The 21,005-nt window shown below is 38.5% G+C and overlaps 2 protein-coding genes across 2 annotated transcripts; one reads left to right on the forward strand and one right to left on the reverse strand.

The window, feature by feature from the left end:
* Positions 1 to 5,806: 5,806 nt before the first annotated feature.
* On the forward strand, positions 5,807 to 12,182 carry LOC148366067 (uncharacterized). Its single transcript, XM_088336472.1, has 3 exons — positions 5,807 to 6,079; positions 7,694 to 7,825; positions 10,097 to 12,182. The coding sequence occupies exons 1-3, from the start codon at positions 5,908 to 5,910 to the stop codon at positions 10,885 to 10,887; spliced, it is 1,095 nt and encodes a 364-aa protein (XP_088192598.1). The 5' UTR covers positions 5,807 to 5,907; the 3' UTR covers positions 10,888 to 12,182.
* cenatac (centrosomal AT-AC splicing factor) lies at positions 10,959 to 20,773 on the reverse strand. The gene is made up of 11 exons (XM_088336473.1): positions 20,535 to 20,773; positions 19,597 to 19,763; positions 19,398 to 19,496; positions 19,256 to 19,322; positions 18,098 to 18,160; positions 17,797 to 17,864; positions 16,252 to 16,354; positions 16,158 to 16,188; positions 13,971 to 14,075; positions 13,755 to 13,887; positions 10,959 to 12,467 (listed from the first exon to the last, which is right to left on the reverse strand). The coding sequence occupies exons 1-11, from the start codon at positions 20,649 to 20,651 to the stop codon at positions 12,368 to 12,370; spliced, it is 1,053 nt and encodes a 350-aa protein (XP_088192599.1). The 5' UTR covers positions 20,652 to 20,773; the 3' UTR covers positions 10,959 to 12,367.
* Between the last annotated feature and the right edge of the window lie 232 nt (positions 20,774 to 21,005).

A 21,005-nucleotide genomic window follows, 5' to 3' on the forward strand; every position in this document is an offset into this window, starting at 1 on the left:
GCGCAGTGGTTAGCGCTTGTGCGGCACAGTTTATGTCATGGGAACCTGTCGTGGGTTCAAATCCAGCTCCAGACTTTCTGTGCGGAGTTTGTATGTTCTCCCCGTGCTTGCGTGGGTTTCCTCCGGGCACTCCGGTTTCCTCCCACGTTCCAAAAACATGCATTTCAGGTGAATTGGCCGGTCCAAATTGTCCCTAGGTGTGAATGAGCGAATGGGTTGTCTGTCCCTGTGTGCCCTGCGATTGGCTGGCAACCAGTTCAGGGTGTCCCCTGCCCACTGCCCGGAGATGGCTGGGATGGGCTCCAGCCCCCCGCGACCCTAATGAGGATAAGCGGTACGGCTGATGATGATGATGATGATGATGGGTTTTATAGAGCGAATGAGCAAAAACTGTGCATTTTTTAGCCATCCAATTGGCTACCCTTTTAGCTTTGTAGCAAGATAGCTAGCTATCTTCCTACCCTTCAAGCTATCTAGCAAGCTATCTAGTTAGCTTTTTACATTTTTTTGCATGCCATCAAGCTAACAGTTTACCTTTTTGCTAGTTATCAAGCTAAATGTTGGCCTCTTTTCTAGCTAGCTATCTAGCTTTGTTTTTAGCTTTCTCTCTGGCTGTTAAAATGGGTTTTTACTCTTTTGGCTAGCTATCAAAACCCTTTTAGTTTTTTACCTGTTTATGTCATGATTACTGATGCAAATCACCTGTTCCCGCTCCTTTGGCGCCAACTGCCTCAGACTCTGATTGGCTCCCTGTCCCTATTTAAACCCACTCCTATCTGTACCCTTTTGTCAGTCCGTCTGCGAACCTCAGTGAATACTAGGCAAGCCTTTTTTCGACCCTGATTCCCACCTGTCTTGTTTTTATTCCCGTCTGTCGCCGGTTACGGCCCGTTTTTTCCCGACCATGTCTGCTCTCCCGTCCTGGCTTACAACCCGTTTCTGACCCCAACCACGTTTTTGCTCTCCTGTACCGGTTATCGACCTGTTCCGTGTTTGGATCACAATCCGAATATGAGAGGGACGTGCTTCCCGCGTCTAGCGAACGCCGGATCGTGGGCGCAGCCCTTCCTCTTTCCTTTAATAAAACTTGTGAGAAACGTGACGCAATTGGGTCCTGTGTCCATTCTGGTCCTGACAGTTTACCTTTCTAGCTAACTATCAAGCTACCTTTTTAGCTAAGATGCTACTTTAAAAATTCAAATCAAAGTGGGTGCCTTTTGCACTAATTCGTAAAAAAAGTAGCTTTCAGCTTGAGAAGGGTTAGAGAACCCTGCAATAGACCCTATGTTGTAGTGAATGACAATAAAGACTATTCTATTCTATTCTATTCTATTCTATTCTATTCTATTCTATTCTATTTTATTCTATTCTATTCTATTCTATTCTACATGACATACAACAAACTAAATTCCATTTTATGTGTTTTAAAGAGCGAAGGACCAAATATTGTGCATTTTTAGCCAGCTTTTTGGCTACCTTCTTAGCTTTGTAGCAAGCTAGCTAGCTATCTTCCTACCCTTTAAGCTATTTTGAAAGCTATCTAGCTAGCTTTTTACATTTTTTTTTTGCATGCCATCAAGCTAACATTTCACCTTTTTGCTAGTAATCAAGCTAAATGTTGGCCTCCTTTCTAGCTAGCTATCTACCTTTGTTTTTAGCCTTCTCTCACGCTATCTAAATGTATTTTTACTCTTTTGGCTAGCTATCTAAACCCCTTTTAATTTTTTTACCTGTTTACCTTTTAAGCTAACTATCAAGCTACCTTTTAAGATGCTACTTTAGAAATGACAATAAACACCATTCTATTCTATTCTATTCTATTCTATCCCAGTGTACCGTGAAAAGGACCAGACCAAGTAACAGCTTGCAAATGCAATAAAGAATGTTTTATTAATATTCCAACCCCAGTTGTTCTTTCTATGGACTAGAGGCAGAAATAATGATACACCAGAGTCCGCCTCTATTTCCAGCACCTCAAATTAATGACCTACCAAAATATCGACAAAACCACCACACACGTCCAAGTCCATGTCTAATTATATGTGTTGTGCCTATAATTTGCTTGAAGTCTTGTGAGCGTAGGTGCTTATTTCATGATCCGTTAAAATGGTGGTGAAATTAATATGCAGAAATTATATATTTCCCAGAAGGCAATTAACCAGTTCATGAAACCTGGTAGTTTCGGCCTGGTTGTCTTTAAAAGCACTGATTTACAGAACTTGTGAGGTTCTGTTTTTCTTTTTTTTTTTTCTTTTTTTTTTTTTAGTTGTTTGTTTGTTTTTGCAGAATAAACAGCTCGAACTTTTCGAGAATCCTACAAGCCTTATTGGTGAGAATTGGCGATTGGAAAATATCATTTACAAGCAAAGAAAATGAGCCATGTATAGAAAAACTACCCACATTTATTGAATAAAATTAAAAACAACTGTTATGCACTTCGTGTCCTTTGTGATCATTACAATCACGGTTGGGTAGGGTTACTTTAACTGGATTACTTTCAATTACTTTTGGATTACTCCAATACCAAATATGCTAATAAAAGACAAAAGACGCTAAATATGAATAAAATTATGACTCACAACACGTGGTAAGCTTTCTCTCCTGGCTTTGATCTCTTTGATGTCCGGCAAAACTAACATAAAATGCGACAGAAACAAAATGAAAATAAATCCAAACAGCTTGCCAACATCATTTTTGCCGTTCCATGTATTTCGTTACTCCCCAAGCCTGCACAAAATGTAGTCATTTTATTCATATTTAGTTTCTTTTGTCTTTTATTAGCATATTTGGTATTGGAGTAATCCAAAAGTAATTGAAAGTAATCCAGTTAAAGTAACCCTACCCAAGCCTGATTACAATGTAAAATTGAAAAGCACAAAAACACCTGAAATGCGTTTAAACGTGAAACGACAGATTTTTCCTAAACTAGAATATGTATTGATTTTTAAAGTAGAATAGAAAAGACGTCTCTATCGTCATTGATAAATTGTGCGTGGTTTTCTACGAGATTAGACGTGGCACTCCAGGAAAAACACGTAATTAAAGATTTACAAACTCCACTTTCAGTCCTTTTAAAAGTGCTGTGTATGGCGCCATCTAGTGTTATGGTGATACCTCTTCAACCCAAATCGTAACCCAATGAACAGAACTTTATTTTTATATACAGTACAGTAGTTTTCAGAATAATAATAATATAAATATAATATAGAGATATAATAAAAATGATCGTAGCATTGAATTAACCCAACTTGTGAAATTGATAATCATATTCATATTCACTACTTAAAATAATTATTCATTTGAATAATAAGCAAAAATACATGACGTATGATATTAGCATGTATTTGTTTAAATACTCTGTATTTGTAATCTGGTAGGGCTACTTCGGAGCAGTAACGTTGTATTGCATTAGCTCAGTAGATACAATTTTCGATTTAGGATCAACAGGTCTCAGGTTCGATTCCCAGCTATTCCAAATTATATGTCGAAGTGTTTTTGGGCAAGACATTGAATTCATAATACCCCTGATGGCAAGTAATTGCCTTGACGCTACTATCGGTTGGACCACAGGTGTCAAACAGGCGGCCCGTGGGCCAAATCAGGCCCGCTAAGGGAATGAATCCGCGACACAACACTCAGAGAAGCGCAAGAGAAAAACAAGCTGCAGGTTGAAATATGTCAACTTGATGTTGCCAAAGCCAGGTGCCTCGAACAAAGACACTGTACTTGTATTTATTTCTCTCTCTCTCTCTCTCTCTCTCTCTAGCTCTCTCTTTCTTTCTTTCCCACCCTTTTCTCCCACTCTGTCTGTCTCTTTCACTCTCTGTGTCTCTCTTTTTCTCTTCCTTTGTTGCTCTTTGTCTCTTTCTCTCTCTGTGTCTTTTAACCTCTTTTGCTCTAACTTCCTTTTTCCTTTGCTTTCTTTTCTATTTCTCTCTTCCTACCCTCTGCGCTTTCTTTTCTCTTTTCTCTCCTTCTGTCTTTCTATTTCTCTTTGGATTTCTTTCTTCCTCTCCCTTTCTTTTCCCCCTCTCTCACGACTTTTTATCTTTTGTTTCTCACGCTCTCTCACTCTCTCACTTCTTCTTTCTTTGTCCCGCCCTCTCTTTTCTTTTCCCTCCCTCTTTCTCTTATTTCTTTATCTCTCGATCTCTTTCTCTTTAATCTACTAGTCCGGTCCCCGACAGAATGTTTGTTCTATCGTGTGGCCCCCGAGTTAAAATGAGTTTGACACCCCTGGGTTGGGTGGAGCCTCCGCTGCGAAAATGGCCGGACAAATATTCTATATAACTTTTCAAACTTTCCCTTTTTTGACAATTGTGTAAGAAATATCTGATATGTGTCTGAAATTGGTGAGATTCTCGTACCCAGGAAACTGGAACAAGCAATTGCCACTTATTTACAGTACAAGGCCTTTCTGGCCCTATGTGAAATGGTAATTGCCTGCATTGTTAAATTACAAAGTAACTGTGACTAACCACAGGCCAGACCCAAAATGGATTGCCACTTCCTGTGTTGAACCACAAAATCACTTAAAGGTGGTGTCCGTAATTTACAAATATTCTACTTGCTGATGCCATCTCCTGGTCAAAATCATCATTGCAGCCTCTGTCAAGCTTTTTGTTGTCGATTGCGCATACATGTCTCTCATAGATGTGCCCCTATTTCATCTTTTGGGGGGTTTGGATTCACATTTGGACTGTTGTTGAAACAGCCATTTCTTACTTTCATTATTTGTATCCCAAAATAAAAGAAAACCTCCAGCATGCACGTGAAAACACTCTCCTCCCCCCATTCCCCCCGGCTCCTTTCCTCCAGCCTAATGCGCTCTGTGGCCAGAACATCGATGATAAAAGTAAGATAAAAGCAGAAAGATGTGGTGAAAAAAACAGATAAAGGCACTTTAAGCTCAGTGGGAAATTGTTAACACATACTTAATAGAGAAAATATTTAATTCTAAACATTTTAAGGACACAAACCCCTTATCCCATGTTTAAATTTAATTCCGTAGACAAAGTGAAGTAGGCTACCAAATCTCAACAAGACTGTTGACATGTCACGATCCAAATACATTTTAGAAATAATTACAAAAAAATTGATTGAAATCTATCAGTCCGGAAAGGTCACAAAGCAATTTCTAAGGCTGTAGGGCTCCGGCGAACCACTGTCAGAGCCATTATCCACAGATGGGGAAAACTGGAAACGGTAAAGAGGTTAAAATATAAAAGCTTTTTGAAGACATTTGGACATTCTTAATACATACTTAACAGAGAAAATATTCTACAATCAACTTTTTAGAACATCTCAAATGACGCAACCCACCTTTAAATCCTTTACATGTTTACCCTGGAGTGCCATGTCTAAATTTGTTGCATACATTGTTTTCACAACAGTTATAAATGACAACCGGGAGAATTCAATTCAATTATTTTCAAGGGTCCTGGGCATAAACACAACTAAAGGAACAGACTTTTCCGTGAAAATGACAAGAGAGAAGCACTTGTCAAGGTGAAGCCATGCATATTAAATTTTCCTTTCAAAGGCAACAGCAGAAGTCACACTGATTTGCCGATCTGTCGTTCATGCACTATGTTGGCTTTGTTCTGCACAAGTATAAAACCTATATTTCTTGAATTTAAAACAATAAAACTATTTTACTTCAAACAAAAGAAGGGTTTGCTAAATGCTCATGCTAAACTAGTGGGGATCGGTAGCTCCAACAAGGTTAAGTATAATTGATCCAGTGATCAAATATTACACACTGCCCCTTTAAAATTTTTGACATACTTAAATCGAAACCGGAAGATTATGGCCACACCACCGGAAGTTGTTTGAAGAGACGCCGAGCGGAAATAAACAAATATTCCCGGCTATTCTCCGACGTCCGCTTTAAGTATTAAAGCCACTATGGCGACTTTTCTACATTTGAAACATTTTGTAAACGAGCGACTCACTGCTGCCGCTGAAGAAATATTTGGTGTTTTCGAAAGAACCCTCTTCGATTACCAGCAGGAGCTTCGGCGTCAATGTCGGCTGGTGGACAAGCTTCACAGTCCTTCAATAAAGTTACGCAGGACCGGTACGCGCGTTTAACCCTTTATTCGTGTTTGTATCACTACGAAAGATTCATTCGTTTATTTATTCAAAAAGGGTCAATTGTAATAAAAACGTGAAACGCGATTAAAAATATAACACATAGACATAACGGTGATTTCCGTCTATAGTTCCCTGGCCATGAAATTGAGCATCAAAAGAAAACAACACAAATGTAAAACTAAAAGATCAAGATATGTATATACATATTTTACAAATATTGAAATAATAAAGAAAATAAAAATGTAGTATTGCAATAAAATTGCCTTGATAGTAATTGTTTTTTACATGTTCTTGATAGCAATTAATTATAACGTGTATTTTGTTTTCAACGAGATTCGAATTGGCACTCAGAGATAAACTGGAAACACAAATAACAAAAAATAATATAATGTTAGATGAGGATCTGGTGCCTTTTCGTGCGTCATGTCGCTGTCGCATCACGGCTCAGCTTCAATTCCCGTTGCAAATAATGGTTTTTGATTTTTGTAAGCTTCCTTGATATGTGAACTAAGAATAAAATAGAATATACCTTTATTGTCATTGTTACAAAATGGGTTGAACATATTGTGACAACGAAATTGGCCGTGGCACTCCAGTTTCACATTTGACAGTGAGGATAAAAAAACAAAAAAGAAAGGAACGAAGATAAGGTTATAATTTACACAATATAAAGGAACAAAGAAGATAAGGTTATCATTTACACAATATAAAGGAACAAAGAAGATAAGGTTATCATTTACACAATATTTACACAAGAAATGTGGGCATGTAGGATGTTACATACAGTTTTGGGATCGTATTAGTGCAATATGCGTTAAGTGCAAAAAATAGTCAACATTGTGCAAAGTGAGCATAGGCATGAATACAATTTTACATCTGTATGAGGTAGTGTGCCGCAAGGCAGCAGGTCAAAGAGGATCTAATCAAAGCTACTCCTGCCATCTGAAGTTGATTTGTCTGGTTGGCTTGGGTTGGATGGCTGGATCCTTTAACCACGAGAGTCATGGGTGCACCATTCCCTGTTATTTGTCTTGGGCAAGTACAGACTGGTGGCGCCTATTCCTCTCCAGGCCGATATACGTTTCTACCAGGTCTCGAACCGCGGACCTTTTAAATGTTTGGCGAATGTGCTAATCATACTGAAATAACTCCCAGAGGCTTGATACTCACTGATAAGCAGCACCAAAGCCTTTGTAATTGACTTTTAAAATACAAAATGTAAAACATATTTCTATGTTTTGGCACTTAGCGACAATGCTTCTGAAAACATATTTATACACCATGGCATGGAATTAGTTAAGTCGACTCTGCTGTGGTAGAAAGAGCAATCAATGTCCTCCAGACTGGACAGAGAGCACCCAATTGTTTTCTGGGCTGTGTTGTGGAATGTGCAGGGTTCTCCTGTCTCCTGCCACACAACCAGCATGCACTCGACTTTGGCTTTGTTATGACTCCCACATGTTTGCATCATTCCTCTGATTTTTAGTAGTTTCTGGTATAAATTAGCATTCGCTAGCAACTCTTACTGACCAGGATGGCATATTTATAGAAGACTTTTTATTGACTTGTTTTTCTTTTCTGAATGTGGTGCTTTCAGGGGTTCAACAAGAGGATGATGACCAGATTTGCACTAAGGAGCTTCTTCATAAGCAAGAGGAAGGCTCGTGTGTACAACAGGATGAAACAGAACACTTGCTGGATGGGGTCTCCAGGCATGATATACATTTAGGTGCGTACAAAGAACTCCTTAAAAGACAATCAAGTCAAAACGTTCTACCAGTCATGAAAAATGCAAAACATCTAGTTTTTTTTATAATGCGTTGAGGATTTCATTTATATTCTTTAATTAAACTAAAAACAAAGTAAAATGAACAAAGATTCAAGAGCAGTTTGCATTGAAAATAAATTCTTAATTCGTGTAGGTGAATGCTGACAATATTTCTAAATGAGAGTCTAAATAAATCAAATATATTCAGTAAAAATAACAATAAATTGACACTTGTCCAGCCCATCTTAGTTTCAAGGTTAATGATGTTGCAAAGAAATAATAACTAGCACCTTACTGCTAATGCAATGCATTTAACAGCTAGATGGATGCCTTTTTTTATGCCTTTTGCGTCACTGCAAGTTTTGGGATACATTGCTAAAATAAAGTATTGGATCATTAACTTGCAAAGTCTTTACGAAGCACACCAAGTTCTGAACTGAATGAAGAAAGAGAAAGGTATTGTGGGAAGTAGTTCTACCAATAGTATGTTGGCCTTTTTATAATGCCGTGACGCAAACCAATAGCAGACCAGCATTTTATATGACGCCAACCAATAGCAAACAGGTATCTGCAAACTTTTTGGGCACGCAAAATAATTTGATGTCTTATAGTGGGTAAAATGCCATAAAGAGGGGTAGAAAATATCTTATTCCCAACTGTTCAGTAAAAATGTTTAAAGCGGGGATGCAGTGTACTGTGGGTATACTTTTGATTTTTCTCTGTTACATTAATCAATCAAAATCAAATTGTATACCACCTTTCAGACAAAGAATTGCAACTCAAAGTACTCTATAAAACACTGAATGTACAATAAAGAAAATGAAATCCCCACCGTTTACCCCATTCAACAACCTAATACGCCAATTGCACGGACGCATGATAAGTTATTTTTCTACCAAAAACTGATTTTTTTTTTTTTCACTCATGCTATATTCAGAAAATATATACAAGCAATAATCATGAGCCCCATAACACTGACATATCGATATTGCAAAAAATGTGTAATATAGATTATATGTGTGTTCATTATGTAAACTGACCGTATGTCACTTATTAATTAACATGATACAAGTATGTCACGGTTGGCGGCAATGCAAACTGACCCCGAAATTAAAAATAAGAAATCTGATGTGGTCTAATCTTAATGCCCATGCACTGCTAGACATTGTATTTTGTAGTTTTTTTTAAATTTATTTCAAACCAATATGACAAAGCGAAAATTATACTTTTTTTCATAGCTCCCATTTCAGTTTGTGTTGCGTGGTGAGCTGGTTGAGGTGTAAAACTGCATTCACTCAACTGTTGAGATGTACCAGTTAAAGATTCCATGCTAAACATGAAAAATCATTTCTTCCCCATTACTTTTTGAATACGTGTGTTTTTCTTGAAGATCCTATGATTAGTTAGTAAACATTCAGACGTATCTGGTAGGCGGGAATTAGCCAGGAGGCAAAGCAAGGGCGAGATATATATGTCGAAAAGCGTACATGCTAAAAGTTTAGTTTTATATCATCAAAACGGATGGCTTTGACGTTACGGTTTAATAACCTACGTTACCATGACGACATAGCTGAAATTGGATGCAAAAAAGACCTGCGCTGGTCAGAAGACTGAGGAAAAGAAAGCTGTCGTTGCTGCTAGTTGTTGTCATGTTGTGTGTTTGGACTTGAGCAATAGTAAAGGTTAACTTGGTAAACACTGTGTGCGGCTGCTCGAAAATAAAAAGCATGCATTACAAACATTTGGCACACAATCCAAGCCTTTTATTAGATACATTTAATCATGCATTAGGTTTTTTTTTGTTTTTTTAGAAGCGTCTCTTGATGGGATTTAAGCTACACGCTAACAGTTAGCTGAAGCTAAGACTATTTTGATATAATAAGGAATATGGACTCGATACCTACAATCATAAATGTTTATTTTTTCTTTCCTAATAGAAGTGTGCACTGCAAACCCGAGCATTTTTGACGAGTGCCTCGGTCCAATCTTTTCGCTTTAATGCATTTAACCACAAGTCTTGATCAGGAGTGTCATCTGGGATTCTGTTAAACTTCAATTTACAACCCGAACGTTATTGCACACAAACACACAACAACTAGTAATGATAGCGTTCTCCTCACATCTTCTCTGACCAGCGCAAGCCTTATGCCTCCAGCTTTGACTGAGACACCACATGTGACATCGATTTTTAAGCAGTCCGTTTAATACAAATCCTCTCCTTTTGCTTTTTAGACATACAATATATAAATGAGGACCCACAGTTTCTTAGTGACCAGCAACATTGGCAAGAGCAAAATTCCCTCGCAAACCAAGAACTATCTGAACCTCCGCAGATCAAAGACGAACCCGGCACCAGTCAGGAGTGTGAAAATCGGAAAATGTTCTCAACCATACCAGTCACCGATGACAGTAACAAAAGAAAGGGCGGCGTCCCGCTTTCGAATCCCGGAGGAAGTCCGCCGGAGGCTTTAAATGTATGCAGCGAAATGAGCAAAAAAACGTTTAGTTGCGTCTACTGCGGGAAAGAGTTTGGTTTCAGTTGCAAGCTGAAAAGACACATGATGACCCACACGGGAGCCAAGCCTTTCTCCTGCAAGACGTGCGGGAAAGGATTCAACCAAACGTCCAATTTGAAACGACACTCCATGATCCACACGGACGCGAGGCCGTACGCCTGCGAGACGTGCGGGAAGCAATTCCGGAACACGCACGAAGTGATCGCGCACGGCAGAACGCACACGGGAGAGAAACCGTACCCTTGCGCCACGTGCGGGAAGAGCTTCACGCAGCTCTCCATCCTCAAGAGACACGTTATGGTGCACACGGGTGAGAAACCGTTCCACTGCAACACGTGCGGCCGGAGTTTCAGCGACCTGTCGGTGCTTAAAAGGCACGCGATGGTGCACACGGGAGAGAAACCGTACGCGTGCAACGTCTGCGGGAAGAGATTTCGTGCTAACAGCAATTTGGGCATCCACAAGAGGAGAGTGCATGCAGCAGAAAGTTCTCTTGGGGACACCTGAGAACTCCAAATTATTTATTATCTTCACTTGAAGGAAATAAGTGTACATGGTTTATAGATGTTTATATAAAGAGTAAGCATCACATAATGGATACAATATATTTTATGGAATGAAATAAAATTTTACACATTCAAGCGTGCAACTGCAATGCAGGAATTTCTTAGAAAATAAATGGGATGCAAAAAGATTTTAAAATCCCATGTTTTCAATATTGCCAAGTACAGACGCTCCCCTACTTACAGCCATTCGACTAACGGAAAACGGTAGATATGAATATTTTTTTCGGGATGTCAAAAGATATCCAGACATTGCTGTAAGTTAGATTTTGTATTGTGTGCACCTTTTTCCGAGTACAGGACATTACTGTTGTGCTTCTTTCCGCCGCTACCGGCGTGTGGTGCAGTAAGAGCTCACCCAGCATCCACCCCAAAGAAGAAATTCGGCTTCTACTTCCTAGTTCGTCTGTAAACATACTACATGTACTGTATTTCCAGCGCGCTAAGAACTTTGACATTTTTATCGTTTGCATCCTTTCAGTATGGTTGGTGTAATGTGTAAGGAAGAGGTGAGCAGTTTCTATTGAAATGAACTTAGAATAAGCCAGCTTGATGCGGTTGGGAAAATGGTTTGATCTCTTTTTTTTGTCAACTTTACCACAGAGGAGGAAGTTGCCTAACTCTTAAAGCCCATCTTCCAAAAGTAAGTTAAACTTCACTTTGTCTTTATAGAGCATATTATTTTATTAAACCGTTATTATTCAGTACAAAACAATCCATGTACTGTGTACCATGCACAATACCTTTATAAGACTTAAGCAGACATTCCCTACAAAATATAGCACTAAAGCAACTTACGAACAAATTCAACTTACAATCGTCCGTGAGTAGGGCAGCATCTGTAGTGTCACTTTCTACTTGCCGCTGCCCCCTCTGCCTTATGGTGGAACAGCAGCCTTTTTAAACTTGTACATGGTGCTAGTCTTGTTAAACGGACAGTGTGTAAAATTGACTGCCCTTAGTGGTACAAAAAAACCTCCAATCAGTAAAAATTCATTTTTGGGGCGAACAATAATGTTTATTATCCCCACAAAAACGGTTGTAAGTGTTTTTCACATGTTAGAGAGGAATAATTATTGTAAATAATTTCAAAATTAATGTAATTCTATGCAATTCTCTTGAATGAGCATCCATGAAAAACGGAATTAAAAATCCAAAGTTGTGCTGTGAAGGTCAACCTCCTTAACACCCACAAAAAAACGATCAAATGAGGTCCAAACTGTAAGGTAGCTTCAATTTTAATTTTGGCCAATATATATATATATATATATATATATATTTCTATTTTCAACTGAAAAATGTCAACCACATTTTCAGGTCATTGATAAGCTCAGTGTGTGCAGTGTCGGAAAAATACCTTTTTCAACCTTTTTTTTTCCGGTTCCACACAGTTTTTGTGACTCTTTCGAAGCAAAGTTCTGATTTTAATCAACTGCCGTTTTTGCTTTCTTTGACCCATCAGCACTTTGCTTTCTCTTCCTCTTAGCTTTGTTCTTATGGCCTTCCTCTTTCCTGAACTGGTGCCTGTTCAAAACAAGAAAAAAGATGTGGTCAAGTTGACTTCTGGATGAAGTCCAGCTTTCTAAAACAGGAGTCATCAACTGTTTTGAAGCTGAAAGCTAGTTTTTTGTTCCTGATTAGCTCAAAGGGTTATGTTTCTAAACTTAATAATTTATGTTATTACTATGTTGTAACCGTGCTAATATGTTATTACCAGATTAGAATCATTAGACTTGGGGGTTAAAACAGGCTCAGTTAACCACTAAAGCACAGGCCAGGAACCGTATGGACTGAAATTTTGATTTTTTTTGAGAGTCACACCACATATCGAAAGAAAAAAATCAACAAAACCACCAAACCCACTCTCCAGAAAAAAGGCAAGTGTAAGTGTAATTCACTGTGTGACATTTGATGATTTGATAAGATATATGAAATAATAACGCCAGAACCTGAGTCCAGTTATTTAAGATTGTTGAGGTTTACTTTTTTCGTGATTGTTTCATAACCAAGTGCGAGTTATTTTATATACTGCAAATGTGAAGGATACAAATGCATTAAAGGGTGTGTGCAGAGATCCGCCCATCTGTGGTTCTTTAAAAGGAGTAAAGATGCCCCAAATTGGCCAATTTGAGAAAAACATTGAATGTGTTAATGAGATTCCATATAAAGGATACCGCCAAAACGGTCTGTTGGTGAATCAGCGTGAGGGTAGACCCAAGTTGAAACTTTCCCTTTTTTTTTTGGACTGAACAAATTGCTTCATGTGTTGCTTTGGCATAGCAAAAACTTTATTTAGTCAAGGAGAAGATTGCTGTGGCTATTTTATTCATCTCTGAGCCAGGTGTGTTCATAAAAAGAGCCATATTTGACTTACGTGCCATATGTTCCCAGCCCCTGCACTAAAACCTTTGAGATTGAGGGATTAAAATTTACAAATTATAGGCTAATTTTATGTAAGAACTGATCATATAATAAGACACTGTGTTTAATCATGCTAGCTTACAGTGTGTATTTTATGTAGCACTATTTAAATACTCTATATGAAAGCGTTACACTGAGTATTTATGTATTATATTCCTTTTACTTTATCATTGTTTTATTTTCAACACAAGGATACAGCTGGAAGTGTGAATATCCCTGCGGGGATGAAAAAAATTTCTATCTATCTAGCTAAAAATCGAAATTCCTAGAACATCACAAAGACCTACCACTGTTGATGTATTTTCAGAACCTGTCCACAGGCTATCTCTTAGGGGCTACCTAGGTGCCTGCGAGCACTACACATTAGTGACCCCTGTTCTAAAATCTCACCTGGATTGCCAACGTCTGCCGCTATTCCAAACGCGACCGAAAGATGGCAACCAGTTGGCATCCGTGTGTGAGCTGTGGTCAAAGTTGGCGCCCACTCTATTGGGTGGGAGTTTCTTCAGTTTTTCTTGCTCTTCTAAAGGAAAATAATACACACGATCAGTCATACCATCAAGACAACAGACATTTTTCTAACCGCCAAAAAAAAAAAGCCACTACTTTGTCTGAGGAACCCTTGGGCGGATGGGCCAATTTCAGAAGGGGCCACGTATGCGGATGTCCCTTCTAGAGGATCATTATCCTGGAGCCAAGGAGGGAGAGCACCTGGAACGCAAAAAGAACATTAAGGATGATGAAACACTTAAAAAGAATTTGAAAATCTGTTATTCTTTAGTGCCTTCCCCTGGCTTAAAGTCATGTTAGCGGCCTAAGTCAGACCATTCATGACAACAGAGACGCCGCACTACTCCGCACTTCCGTTATCACTGCTTTGCAGGTTTTAAAATGAATGTCTTAATTATAATTGAAATCAATGTATCCTGCATTGTGTTCTGCAGCAAACAGCACACAGCAAATGCTACCACAGGGGCAGGTTTAGGGAGCGCTTTGTTTGTTGGGTGACCATGACTGTGATAGGCTGGTGTATGCTGTCCAAGTCAATGTGTTAACCAAAACAAACTGCGAAACCCGAAAATAGCCAGTATTCTAGCAGCTCTTAACATTGAAAATAAATACAAAATCTATTAAATAGGACACTGAGGTAAGTCAGAAGAGCGCAAAGAAATAGTGATCACCAGCGGATGCTTTGTGGATTGGTATCAAGTCCGGTAAGAGACTGAAGAGGCATCGGGAGAAACTGCAATAGTTGTACCGCATGGTCAGCCTACTAAGGCCAGGTTATGTAACAAGCTCCCCCTGCCAAACCTGTATCTCACCAACGTCAGATTGATTACAGATGAAACGGATGACCGGGGGCTACAATTTGTGGGAAACTGCTACTTATGGGACGGTGGTATTTTCACCATCGCATAGACCTGGTACATTCTGAGGATACCCGATGCTAGTGTGCAGATATCTAGCCGCTCTCTAAATCACTTACATTGAAAAGAGAATCCCAATTTTGTTTTCCCTTTGTTAAATGACGAATCATTCATTTAACTGCAATTCTGTGGTCTGTGCGTTCTGGTGTATTAATTGATCTCTTGTAAAGTCTAACGATGTAGTTTAATAAGAGAGCAATATTTATGGTTTGTTGCTGTAACTCAATTATTAATAACAAAATAAGTCTTTTCTTTCCAGAAACAGACAATTTAGTTCCAAGCACATAAAATAATACCATATTATTTTATATATATTAATACTTTTAAAAACATAACATTTCAAGCATTATACTACCCCCCCAAATCTTTGTCAAGGTAGAAAGTCACCCATTTTAAGGATATTATTTGTTATCAATATATTTCCTCTTGCTTCTTGAAGAAATAAAATCCTTAATATAAGGATCAAACGGTTAATCATAAGGATCCTTGAAATTCTTTTTTTCTAATACTGCTAGAAAATATCTCTTGTAGCAAGAAATAGCTCAGGGATGCTGCTGGAAATGTGAATTTCCCTTCGGGGATGAATAAAGTATCTATCTATCTATCTATCTATATGTTAGCCCATTTGTAACAATGACAATAAAGGTATATTCTATTCTATTCTAAAAATAATCAAAACATTGAGAAACCATTTAAAACATCTCAATACTACAAGTACCCTTAAAATAAGCAACGTTTTTATTGCCAACGGGAGATTTTATATACCTTTACATTATACTTTTTATTTTTATATTTGGTGTTAAGACAAGTATGACACTGACAATTGTAAATGTACTGAAGAGCCTTTGTTTACATTTTTTTAAGAAAATCAAACCGTCTTAATATTTGACCTATAAACGTGGTGTCTGCAACTTGAAATTTTCTTACCCTCTGCCGCCATCTCCTGGGTAAAAGTCACAGCCTCAGTCAGCTCATTCCTCAGGAACTAATGACCTTTTTTTTGTTCATTTTTCTGGGGTTTGGGTTGGCACTTGGACTGTATTTCAAACAGGTCTTTTCTTACTTTATCATTTTCTGGTTACACTAACAAAACAACCCATAAACGAGAATTCAATCAACCGCACCAACCCAAACCCCGCCAACCCCAGCCCCTTTCCAATTTCCTAATGTGTTCTGAAGTCCTGAAACAGCAGTGATAAAAGACAAAAGCAGATAAGCGCGGCGGATTTCTTTTTTGATAAAGTCTCTTTGAACTCAGTTGAGCATTGTTATCGCATATTTAAGAGAGAAAGTAGTCTACTTTCAACTTTATAAACCCCTCAAAAAACGCACCCCACCTTTAAAACAGTGTCTGTTTTTACTGTACCATTGTGCACGTTTCCGCTGTATGAAGAATCCTACAAAAGGGAAACACCAGTGAATGCGACACCTTTGAGAGAACTTGCTGTTATTTGATCTACCTGGTGACCAATGAAAGTCAGACCCTGCTGCTGCGTGTCGACCATTTTGTCAGCGAGGCTCGCCCCCTTCTGCTGGTCTAATCCCCGCGTTGATCCTCGGAAGCTGCAGTGAGGTAACAAAATGAGCGCAAACCTTATTTACCCTCGTAGCATGCATTTTTTTAGGGCAGTGGGCAGGGAACACCCTCAACTGCTTACCAGCCAGTCGCAGGCACACAGGGACAGACAATTTGCTCGCTCATTCACAACTAGGGGCAATTTGAACCGGCCATTTAACCTGACATTCATGTTTTTGGAATGTGGGAGGAATCCGGAGTGCCCGGAGGAAACCCACGCAATCACGGGGAGAACATGCAAACTCCACACACGAAGGTTCGATCTCCTGACCTCAGGACAGTGCCGCACACGCGCTGACCACTGTATATATATACACCAATTTTTTTTTTTACAAGTTTCCCAAAAACCTTGCACAGTTCCCGTCAGTGTTTATTACTTGGACATGAACTTGAAGTGTGATAATTCAGTCTTTTATGTTTATTTTTTTTACTTCCAACTACTCAAAATGTTCGGTGGCATTCAGACCTCCATCCATCCATTATCTGCACCGCTTATCCTCAGTAGGGTTGCTGGGCTGCTGGAGCCCATCCCATCTGTCTTCAGGCAGAGGGCTGGGCACACATTGAACTGAATGCCAGCCAGTCGCAGGGGACACAGGGACAGACAATTGACTTGCTCATTCAAACCTAGGGACAATTTGGACCGGTCAATTAACCTGACATGCATGTTTTTGGAATGTGGGAGGAAACCCACCCTAGCACTGGGAGTACATGCAAACTCCGCACAGGAAGGATGGTAGCTGGATTTGATCCCATGGCCTCAGAACAGTACCGCTGACATGCTACCCTTTCAGCCCCCGCCCCGGGCATAAGACCTATCCATTCATATATGCAGTCTAGTTTTTTTTCTTTTTCCCGACACTATGGATAGAATGCAACTGTGTGTACATATGCATTGATTTTCCAGGTCAATATTTCATTAGGCCTAATTAGAACTTTTAATTAGTCAAAAGGGATGGCGTTTTTTTCCAATTCATGACAATTTTTTGGAAAATAGTTTGCCAAAAAAACCTAATCAGTCAATTTTGCCTGCAAACCAGTATCATTTGGGCTAGGGCACCTCCAGCTGGTGGAGTGGTGTGAACACTCAACAAAAATGTTAACTTCTCCACGGCACGAAAAAGAAAAATATCAATATCCCATGAAATGCATTGAAATACACTTGATGTCAAAGATTTCTATATGTCCATATAATGTACATAGCATGTTTTGTGTATAGTATGTGGTTGGCTCCCAAATGCAATAACGTATAAATCACAGCACAACGCAATTTTGAACATAAGAACCCGAGATCAATCCAAGCTCCCAGATTTTTACTTTTAAATGCTCTCTCTTTAATTAAAAGTACAAAATAACAAAAATGTACGTAATTTGTACGTGCATGCAACGAGCATTAAAAGACTGACTGTATTTGAAGATACGATGTTACCTGACATGGTCCCCTGGTATCGTCTTTCTTCCGTTTGGTGTGTTGGTCGTCTCTGGCTCTGCGTTATGCTGATTTTGATTCAGGAAAAGTCAACAGCGGTTCACAAAGGAAAGTCTGAATTCTAATCAAGCCTCTTATAAATGAGTGTCAAACAATTGCCTTCCTGGTGCAGAATTATTTTTCCTTGTGATTTTAAATTAAAACAAACAAATGGATACATTTGTGTTTTACAGTCCAAAATAACAACATAAATTCCAAGGCCTCTTTTATGGATACCGGCACTGCATCCTTGGAAACAAACCTCTAAAAGGGACTGGAGGAGCTCTTGGCGTTGTTTCTCTTGGACCCGGATCAACTCGGCTTGCTGCAAACAAACAGAAAAGCATTGTGGTTGGAACAATACAGACGTATTCAATTAATTGTAAGATGAATAATTGCAAAAATGGACTTCAAGTCAGTCAAGGTTAAACCTTATGTATTTTGTCTTTCAGTCCTTATATATTTATTGTCCATGCACTGAGGTCTGGCTCATCTCGGAAGATTATGCATTTACAGCGAATAACAACAGCGACCAGATGATACAGGTGCTGTGTATCTGCGTCAGATTACGAAGCTTCTCCTGCTATTGGTAACCATAGGAACCAGTACTGTTTCATGCGTGGAAGAAAACCCCTACACTGGGAGCAGCTGAAAAGAGCGAATAGCGGGAGTTGGTCAGGGCTAGTGTAAGCAGCTCATTTTAGCAACTAGCGGGAGAAGCTACTGAAAAGGCCCAAAAAAGATTGCAGGCATGAACCACAATTTGTCAAGCATTGGGACCCTGAATCACAGAACGCAGCGACTTAATATTGTAATTTTTTTCTAGGGTTGTCTATACAATAGCAGAAATAGTCACCTGTTTTCCTCCACCTGAGTTGGCAGCCTTTCGATTTTTACTCCAGGTGCGGTCACAAAATGAACTTCCCCATGCAAATTCTAATATGGAACGAGTTAAGTGAGCCTGTATTTTAATCTAAATAGTTTACTTGAATTGTCTTTATTTTCAATGTTGTGAAACATTGTATTGAATGAGATAAGACATGGCACTTCATGTATGTTTAGGGTTTATATAGGTATGTTTAAGGCTTGTATAAATAACTATTATTGTTTTGAAACTGAAAAATAAACGTTTAATAAAATAATATGCTCTATAACATTACAAAGCAGGCTAAATGATAAAGCATAGTACTGAAAAAGAAAGCTACACATTAGGCGTTGACATTCTGTGGTCTGTGCAGCCCTTTGAGACTTATGTGATTAAGGGCGTCACAAATAAACATGACTTGACTTCAGGGTAAACATGTAATAAGACTTTAAAGAAAGAAAAATAAAAACAAATACATTAATTAAAATAAAAAATCTAATAAAATCATGTTACAATGATGAAATGAAATAACCATTAAATAAAATGTGGTAATACCTCTGAAATGAATCCATCTTCCCTTTCCGCAAATGTTTCCAACACTTTGGCCACCTCGACTTTAAACCTAAAAACAATGTGTTTGGCAAATTAATTTGGCAAATCCACCCCACTGTTTCCAAAATGACTTCACCGGCATCACCTGTCAGTCTCTTCCTGCGTGATGAGGACTTTGTCCTTCAATTTGGGATCTGCTTTGTTTTCCCACCAGAACTTGTGGGTATTCTTCTTGTGTTCTGGCCTGAAATCCGATTCATGTGAAAGGTCGGGTGAGTTATCAGCCCCTTATCGAGGCATTTTACATATTTATTTTCATATAAATGATGATCAATTTCACCCACGTGGCCATGTGCTCCAACAATCCTCCGTGAACCACAGTAATTTTTCCGTCACAAACATTTCGTTCCAACTCCCGGCCACAGCAGTAACACCAGAAGGTTTTATTGTGTTGCGTGTAATCAAACTTTTGTACATCTGGATTTTTGAGTGTTCGCCGAGCTTCCTTCACCTGCAAAACAGAGGAACAGTTGAGGAAACAGCCCAGTAAACAGGTTGATACTTATATATTTTTTTACATTGAATTAGATATTGGCTTCTTTTACTTTAACAGAACACTATCAGGAGTTTTAAACACTAATTTTCTTCAATTGTGATAATGGGCATAACCCTCCAAAATAGAACCCAAAGCACCCCTCGAAATGATATATTTTTTAAAACTCTCTTTTCCTCAATAAAGGACGGAATAGGCTAAAATATGATAAAATAAAATGATATATTTTTTTTTAAAACAAAACAAAAATGTAAACAACACAGCGTCAGAGTCGATTTCATTTCCGGCACCGCATCATAGTTTTTCTGCAGTAGTATTTTTGTCGTAATTTCTATAGTACACATTTTTGCAGTATATCTGTAGTATTAAGGTGGTTATATTCCTACAGTCTTATATTTGTAGTATTGCTATAGTATTAATGTAAGTTTTATTTTTGTAGTATTTCTGCAGTTGTATTTTTGAAGTATTTCCATCGTGGAACCTTTGAAGTATACCTGTAGTATTTATGTAGTATTACTTTAGTTGTATTTTTGTAGTATTTTCTTGCATTTCTTCTGTAGTATTTTTTGGTATTTCCCTAGTATAATTTTGGTAGTATTTCTGTTGTAAAGTTTAAGTAGCAGTATTTTTGTATTTTAGTGTTACTGAAGATATCTACATATATACAATATATGCTATGAGACCTCTTTGGTTCTCAGCTCAAATTAACGTGTTATTTACGGTGCTCACCTTTTCAATGAATTTTATCAACACGAGCCTAAGTCTGCTTTGGTGATGTTTCCCGAAGATGTGCCCTTTTCCATTAAACGTCGTTTGCCTACAAATTGCACAATAATGGGCACCCATCTAGTCTAATAACAAGCAACTAACGATTGAGTGGACACAATTTTGTTGGCAGTTTTGCAATATAATCGTATTGTTGTCATCGGAAAAAGGAAACTGTTTACGATCAAATATCCGCACCGGAAATACCGTCTTCATATAGATCCGCCTGTAAACAACGACGTGGAACTTTTATTGTTAAAAGTGTATTGCTAAAATATTGTTAAATCAATGAGACATTTAGAAACGAAAGCATGTATCCCCCAAAAGACTGTGGTGCAAAAATCGATGACTTTGGATAAGACTGTAGTTTCCATGAATAAAGGGTACTTTATTTGAGAACAGTTTTCTTACTCGTCGTCGGAAGTGACACGGCGT

Source organism: Urocampus carinirostris, chromosome 5 (genome assembly GCF_059441175.1).
Source record: "Urocampus carinirostris isolate Australia breed hairy pipefish chromosome 5, RoL_Ucar_1.0, whole genome shotgun sequence".
NCBI lineage: Eukaryota > Metazoa > Chordata > Actinopteri > Syngnathiformes > Syngnathidae > Urocampus > Urocampus carinirostris.